General features: G+C 37.6%; 1 protein-coding gene across 1 annotated transcript; it reads right to left on the bottom strand.

Annotated features, from left to right (window-relative positions):
• Positions 1-5,518: 5,518 nt before the first annotated feature.
• LOC149169012 (uncharacterized) lies at positions 5,519-7,205 on the bottom strand. The gene is made up of 2 exons (XM_089427007.1): positions 6,518-7,205; positions 5,519-5,996 (listed from the first exon to the last, which is right to left on the bottom strand). Exons 1-2 carry the CDS (start codon positions 7,018-7,020, stop codon positions 5,807-5,809), a joined length of 693 nt encoding a protein of 230 aa, XP_089283133.1. The 5' UTR covers positions 7,021-7,205; the 3' UTR covers positions 5,519-5,806.
• Between the last annotated feature and the right edge of the window lie 1,212 nt (positions 7,206-8,417).

Raw genomic sequence — 8,417 nt, 5'->3', positions numbered from 1 at the left:
ATCTACATAACAGGAAATAAAAAGTGTCATAATCGACACAATATGTAGTATCAGTGATCACAATGAGGAGGCTGTGGCGGTTGCATGGAAGGTTCAATGATCTGGAGCACAGGAGGGTTGACAAACTACTCACATCTTTGCCACAATGTTGGCGCTGGCAAAGGAGCTCGAAAGAATCGCTGATATTAAATATTGAGGTTAGTTATGCCTATGTAGTTCATTCTGGGGTGAAACAAGGTTTTGACCATCCCCAACAGCTGAAAGTCCCTCTTCAAATAGTTAACCACAGTCTTTCCCTTTAGAGTAGCAGTCTTCTCATGAGAAGAGTCTGCTTTGCTTTTGGCCTCCACCAGTCTCTGACTGTATTGTCCCCACTGGATCAACACTCCCCCAAAGTCCCAGCAGCTAGGAAAACTTGCTCTCACAATCCTGTCAAACTCATCGTTGAAGGCATTCACATTATTTGCTACCACCTCTAGGTACTCCTCAAATTTTACCCTGGCTTCCTCCTTCTAGACAACCTTGGAGATCTCCATGATAGTTGTTACTCTGTCCACCACATCTATGGGCCTCAGCTCACTAAGTGGCCTCTCATTCAAAAACTGAATGAATCTTTTGGAAATATGGGAGTTATTTTCTCCCTCTTCTTTGGCTGACAGGATAAAGCCTTCATAATCCTTGATAATGATCCTCTGCTCATCCATCAAGGTGATGTACTCCCAATGGTTCTTCATTTCTTCAATGATCTCATCCCAGACTAGTTGCTTGGCTTGTAACAGGGACATGTTTCCTTTCAGCTTTGCCTTGAGCTCAGTGATCTCCTGGTTTGCTGCCTGTATATTCTTGCCAATGATTTTTTCATTTGTCCTGGTAGTCTCTAGCTGCTTCTCTTTTTGTGTTAGGATTTTCTGGGCAACATCTAGATCATTCTGCACCTTTTTAAGCTCCCCCTCTGAAAGTTGGAGCTCAGTGAGGGTCTTAGTGAGTTGCTCAGTTTAATTTTAAGGGTCTTCAAGCATTATCATTGCACATATATGTGAATCTATCTTGTTTTGCAGCTCTGCTACTTGTTGCTTCAGGGCCACTATTTCATTGTTTCTGTCGATGAGCTCTTTGGCCAATATCTCCTTCTCTTCTTCTACCTGTGCCAGCTCCTTGGATTGAACATGCTCACTACCTGACATCTTCAGCTTATGCCTCAACTCCTAGATTTCTGTTTGGGAGCTTTGGAGGAGAGCTTCAAAAGAAGATTTATCTTTAGGGTTCACTCCTAACTTCACAACTAGCTCCTTGAAGCTCTTGTTCTGCATGTGGAGAGCCCTTGAGTTGGCTCTCTCTTGCTTCAACCTGGTTGTGGCCTTCTCCATCAATTTATCAACCTTACTAATGGTCATGGCATTTCTGTTGAGCTCGTTGTACAACATCTCTCCAACCTTCCTGTGGAAGTTTATCTTGTCTGGCAGGGGAACACTTGTTAGGTCTAATGAAACATCCAAGGCTTTAAACTAGGAACCTGAAGGCAAAGATTGTGCCAATGGATGTTGAAGTGAAAACTTCATCTGGTTCCTTTCTAGATCCATAACATCTAGCAGTCTAGTCTGGTATGGAACCGAGTGAGAGGCCATTTGTTGTTGCATCTCCTCTCTCACCTTCTTATTTCTTTCCTCAATGGCCTTTCCAGTAGGCCAACTTGATCCAGTAGCAGTTGCACTTCCTTGTGCACCTAGAACAACTACCTTAGAAGAGGATGAGGCAACAACCTGTGATGGTTCCTCCAAGGTCACTTGGAAACCTGGCTGATCTGGCATTGTCTCCACTAGCCTAGTTTCAAGTTCTTCTTCTTCTGCCTCTTGGGTCTTTGCCTTCTTTGCTGCATGTACATCTTCCATCTCTATATCTCTAGCTTGGTCAATGGTCCTCTTTTGGGCTTTGTCCTTGACCATTGAAGGCTCGGTCTCCATTTATGTATCCATAGGCCATGAATCAAGGTTAGATTTCCATTCAATTTCAGGCCTATACTCATGTTCATAGGTTGAAGCTTTGATATTCTCCCTCCTTTGAGCAATGACACCATGAGGGTCATAGTGCCAGACATCTCCTAGCTCAAAATTCATTTTCTTCAATAATGATTCAGTTGCCTTGAAGGCCTGCTTGGTGTTGACAAAAAAAAGGCCCCATAGGCTTTCCTAATTTGAACATATGTCCCTTCTTTGCAAGGAAAAAGTGGAGTTGGTCCGAGTTGAGACTTTGCCTAATAAATTCTAAGGAAAATATCCTCATAGGCATGAACACAGGTAGATGGTAGGGTGGAAGCTCACAACCATAAACCCTGATCTCAGTATGATCCTAAAAAAGGTACCAGTCCCCTACCCTGGTATCTTTGGTGAGCTGAAGAAGCTCTCTTTGCTGGGGAAGCACTCTGGGGGGAGCATAACCATGAATAATCTTGTATGAGATGGCCATATAGGTGGATATGAATTGGGAGTAGCCATCAACATCTGGCCTCTTTCTAACAAAAATATCCTAGTAAAAAATAGACTTCCTTTGCTTGTTTCCATTCACCAAGCTGAAGCCTGACACTCAAACTCATCCACATGGGTATAGACAAATAGGTAGAACAACAGGGAATAATACCTGAAATAGGATGTAGTGGCAAAATGGTGTAGCTGAAACCTTATGGCTTCAGCTAGGTAGGCTGGAATGTCAAATAAGTGGCCAAGTTGCATCATCTGTCTTAAAAACCCCAAGGTGGCTTTGTTGGCTATGCTGGCATCATCATCCCCCAACATATGGGAAATTAGAGACAGGATGGGTTGGATAGGTTCAACAAATATGGTGATGGGGAAGCTTTCAGGTATAGGCAAGGCTTGTAGGCCAGGGGCCAAGACCATCTGTAGGAAATACTTCCTTTCATCAACTGGGAGGGTTGAGTAGTGATACACTAGGGTGACATTAGTGAATTGTTGGGGTTCTGGAGAACTGGGGTAAACCAGGGCCCTTTGGATTAACTCTGGGGTTACTTCAAGGATTTTTGCTCCAGAGGAGGAGACAAAGCAATTATTTTCATCAATGTAAGTTGCGGCTAACCAAGAAACAAACTTTGGGAAATGGTGCACAATGGGTGCAATTTGATAATATAGATCGAAGTCCACTACCCGGAATGGGTCCTCCCCCCTGATGTGGTTGCCATATAAGTCAAAGCGGAGGTGAACCAGGTAAGAGGAACAATTCGGGTCAACTATTTAGGCCTCTATGTCCATGAGAGGTTCCACGCTGGTAGAGGTTTTGGCCTCTTGAGCCTTTGGGGTCTGGGGGGTCGCTTTCTTCATCTTATAAATCCCCTGAATGAAATAACAGGTGTACCAGAGGGATTGGGATTACCTGATTGTCTCAAAGAGAGAAAAAAACGACGTTGGGGTGGAGGTACTCTGTTTGCAAACCTTGAACAATGTTATGGATGGGTGACTGGCGAGAGAGCGACGCAACACTGAAAACAAGTTTAAAAATGGAGAGGTGGGAAGGTTTTTATAGTTGGCGCGGGGGCAACGGTCGGGTGATGTGGGGTGACGTCATGGAAGGAAAATGTGGCAAGAAGTGATTAGGTGATGGTGAGGACAGGTGGATAGGAGTGGGGTAGAATAGAGTTACTGTTTTTCAAAATCACACTTGCTTGCAATGCCATCCATGGATTGGTCCAGGTGGCAGGTGTCCCCACTCTAGCCATCCTCCAATGGGTCGGATAGTGGGAGGGCGGACCCTGCGTTCCCCTCGGAATGAATATTGACCGTGTGATCCAGATCTGCGGATCCATTCTGCCAAGGGGGCATGGGTGCACTTATTGAACACCCGAGCGGGTTACGCCCCCCCCGGGGGCGTCCGTACGGAGATGGATGATGATCCGCCTGGAAGATGCCCGAACTTGAACTGAAATTGCGCGCTTGCATAAAAACCACTCTTCTGCCTTGTTGTGCGTTCCTGGTAGGGATTTGATAAGTGGTTCTTGCACTGTTAAACCCTTCAACATACCTCCGGGCTCTGATAGTGGCCCCCCACTGCTGATTCAGTTGCTATGTGACTTTAGGAGGCTCTACCCATGATTCAAGAGGTGCTTTATAAGACATTTTGAATCTAAAATTTGGCTCTGACCCATCAATTTCTTGAAGCAACAACACTTGACATCAATGGCAATACATTCAACAACTAAACTAGTTTATTTTGATCTAATACCTAAAATTTTAAATTTTCCTTTGGTTTATCATCTAATTTAATCTAATATCTCAATGTTGTTTATTTATTTTATGATGATTTTAAAAAATGATAATTTATAATTCATAATGTAAATAAATTATATTTTATATGAGTCCATGAAACTTAAAATCCATGCATTGTTAATGCACTCTTTAAGTAAGGATCAACCTTTTGAAACTCTATGAGTGTCCCACCTTTCTTGGCCCATATAAACATTTGGATAAGCTATATAGTAATTTTGTTAACCAAGATTGACCTAGTTACCAAATTTCTATAGTAAATAAAATCATTAATATACATAGTGTGCAATTACCCAAACATACATAATATTATGTGATTTAACCAAATTCTTTTAGTAAAAAAAAAATGCATAGTGTCTACAATTACCCAAAAATAAATAAATAATACTAAGTGGTTTAATTGATTGCATAATCATTTAAAGAAACAAAGAAACTCTTGTTTTGGTTCATATACCATATTGCCAATAATATATCATTGCAGGAAAATATACAAAATATCCCCACGTACCAAAAAAATGTTTACTACAAGTCAAAAGAAAACCGGATTATAGTTTGAAATAATTTCACAACTTCCATAAACATTTGGATAAGTTAGATTACAATTATGTGAACATTATCACAAGAGTATGAAACCTACCTAGTAATCAATTTTATATCTGCAATTACCAAGTTTAATAAAACCCATACATATACTATATTGTCAATAACATATTATTACAAAAAAAAATATAAAAAATATTCATATATACCAAAATAAACACCTGAAATTCAATTCCATAAATTATACATGGTAAAATATACAAAATATTCATACATACCAAAATAAACTGTCAAAATTCAATTCCTATAAATGATATATGATAAATTTTGTTATTATAATAATCTTGAATCTTGTATATGATAAATTTTGTTATTATAATAATCTTGAATCTTGTTTGCAATTACCAAAAGATAAATAAATAACACTAAATGGTTTAAGAGAACTCTGCCTTAATGCATATACCATAATGTCAATAACATACCAGTACAAGAAAATATACAAAATATTCCCACAAACAGAAATAAAAAACCAAAATTCAATTTCCATAAATGATATAACAATTTTTGTTGTAATAATTTCCAATCTCATTAAATTTGAGCAACGATATAACAAATTTTGTTGTAATAATTTCCAATCTCCTTATTAAATTTGAGCAATTCATATTTCTAGGGATGAAACCAAACCATTGGCAATTTTCATGATAACAAAATAAAAAAAAATGTTTTCCATAGATTAAAAAAGAAAAGAAAAAAGCAAAGACATGGCATTGGCATTCTCATGTATACAGATCGTACTTGTTAAGTTAGTGCTCAAGCTTGGCCACCATGCAATCATTCAGGCAAGCAGGAAAGCAATTCCAAATACAAACTCCAACAACAGTGTAATGATAAAGATCACAATCTATAAACAGGATCCACTGTCCTGAAATGGACAGGACAAGTTGCTTCATACTTTGCCTTCAAACAATCCCTCTGCTTTCTATGATCATGGCAGCTGATTACATGCAGGTGGTGCTGGTGCTGCGAGGAAGACACGAATAAGACTTCTCGCAATAAATATCATCACAGCTTAGAGAAGTGAAAAATGGAGAAGTACGTGGTGATGAAGATGTGATATCAGACATCATGAGCTCCTCCACAACAATGTGATCATAACGACATTCCAGGCTGCAGAAAGCTCTATCACCCCTGCACTCATATCATTATATTTATAATCAGGGTTATTGTTTATAACTGTCATTAAAGGATTTTAACTGAAATAGTTTGGTGAACAATTTGTTTTTAATATTCAAATGGGACCCGTGACTTTATATCAAAGAATGCTTTTCAAATCAGAGATTCCAATGATTTCACATTAATAAATGTTTTTCAAATAAAAAATCTCTGTCACTTCACATGAAAGAATATTTTTCTAATCAGAAATCCTTAACTTCACATTAAAGAATACCTCTCAAATAAAAAACCATAACTTCACATCGAAAAATACCTTAACAAAATATCTAATCTATCCAAAACCTCATAAACAATTTATATTTTTTATAAAATAATTATATCTCATTAATTTATAACATTTATAAAATAACTCTATCTTTCCTCTTTTCTATAATAAAAAAAAAAAAAAAAAAACACATCAAACCTCATCACAATTAATTATTTACAGCAATTGAAGAAGAAGAACGCTCCATAAATCAAGAGTATAATTCCCTTACCTGTAAATGAAAATATCACTCCCTTGCTTTATGCTTCGTTTGCATAGGTAGCAGAAATCCAGAAAACTTGTTGCAGCCGGGAGCTTCTCAGTATATGAAAAACTTGGAACAGGAGCAAATATCATGCATGGGAGCCGAAGGATCCCTAACAACTGTAAATCATGCTGCAGCATATTGAGCTGTCTCTTGCCATTACCAATGATCTGATCATAATCATTCTTACCTGTAAAACCATGAAGAAACTGCATTGGCTTCCAATTGCTTAACCGCCCCCCTGCACTATGAAGAGGGCTGATCTTTCTGTAAGCTAAATGCAATGGGAAAGTGATAATTTGTGAGGACTTTATGACCCACTTGGTACGCCATGAAAATTCTGCAACAGAAGAATTAACAGAAAAGCAGGGGGGAATATTATGGGCTTCTGTTTCTTCTTTGGGGTTTGAGGAAGGGGATTCAGCAGCAGAAACCAGAGAGTGCCTTTCTTCTGAGGCCATAAATAACATTCACACCTGGATGCTTTCTTAGTTTAATAATATTGCACACCCCATATATATACATGTTGCAACAGCTGATTAGATCTTTAGTTCTGAATATGAATATGAATAATTAGATGCCATTTAATTAAAAGTTAAATGCTCTGTCGATTTCTGTATGTCTCTTACTTCTCACAGAGCCACAGGCGACGAGGGACAAAGCTTGGTGGGTAGACAGAGGGGACGTGAACGTGGGTTTGCAGATTCCCCTTATTGCCTACGACTTGACATAAAGTGTTTTGCACCTTTCTTTTCACTATTTTTCTTGTTTGATACTCTGCTGAAAGAGGACGAGTTCATGAGTGCATCTGATTTGATATTTTTACCGTGAATATGGCTCGGCTCCACATGTGTTGAATGATATTTAATCTTAACGTGGTTATGCCCTGAACTTATCATTTTGGGAATATTTTTAGAATCCTATCAACGTAAATCAGGTTTCTGGAATATTTTCAAAATTCACAGTGGTGATAAAAATGCATTGTGATTGTATTGTTCTATTTTGGTTGGTGGGTAAAATATATATTTGGGAAAATCTTATTTCCATGTGTCTTATATTTTTAAATGTTTAATGGGCAAACAAGGATTTGATTTTGATTTAGTTTGTAGAGAAGAGTTATATATATAAAATTTATAATTTATATATATATATATATATATAATTTAAAAATGATTTAAATTTATATGTTATTTTAATTAATAAATGTGATTAGTGTATTATTAAGGTTTTGTTTTGTTTTGTTTTGGATATTGCGTTTATTTTTTATTTTTTTTAAATAGTTTTATTTGTTTAAGAGAATTTTTTATTTATTAAACTAAATAAATTTTATATTGTAATTTTTCACTTGGTAAGTACTTTCCAACAAAGGATAGTAAGATTTAGGTAACTATTCTTTATGTAGTTATTTGTTTGAATTCATTGTCTCTTCTTCTTCTTTTTTTTTTTTTTTTCCAAAATCAAGTGGCTTGCCCTTTGTGTTTTAATAGGCAACATCTGGCACCCACACAATTCCTCCCTTTTCCAAAACAAGGAGGTCACCTAGGAGATATGTGCCTTTAAAATAATTTCTCTAGTCAAAGAACACAAAATTGAACAAAAAGCTTTTCCACAACGCATCCCCTGGATACCAAAACTAGATTATGATCTCTTATGGAGTTTTTTCAACATAGTTAATCAATGACACCCCATCGATGTGGAGTTGGTGTAGTCATATACCTCAATCAATCCCACTTCATATATGGAAGGCACACTCGAGGCGAAGGCTCCAACAACAAAGAAAAAATTGTAGGACTTTATATCCTCATGGAATTAGCAAAGTCAAAAAAACATTTCTAGGATGCAAGTCCTTGGAGATTCTAAACTAGCT

The sequence above is a fragment of the Pinus tabuliformis genome, chromosome 4_2 (assembly GCF_031772625.1).
Source record: "Pinus tabuliformis cultivar Carrire ecotype Pingquan chromosome 4_2, CPIR1, whole genome shotgun sequence".
Lineage (NCBI taxonomy): Eukaryota > Viridiplantae > Streptophyta > Pinopsida > Pinales > Pinaceae > Pinus > Pinus tabuliformis.
This window is presented reverse-complemented; position numbering and strand designations above follow the sequence as displayed.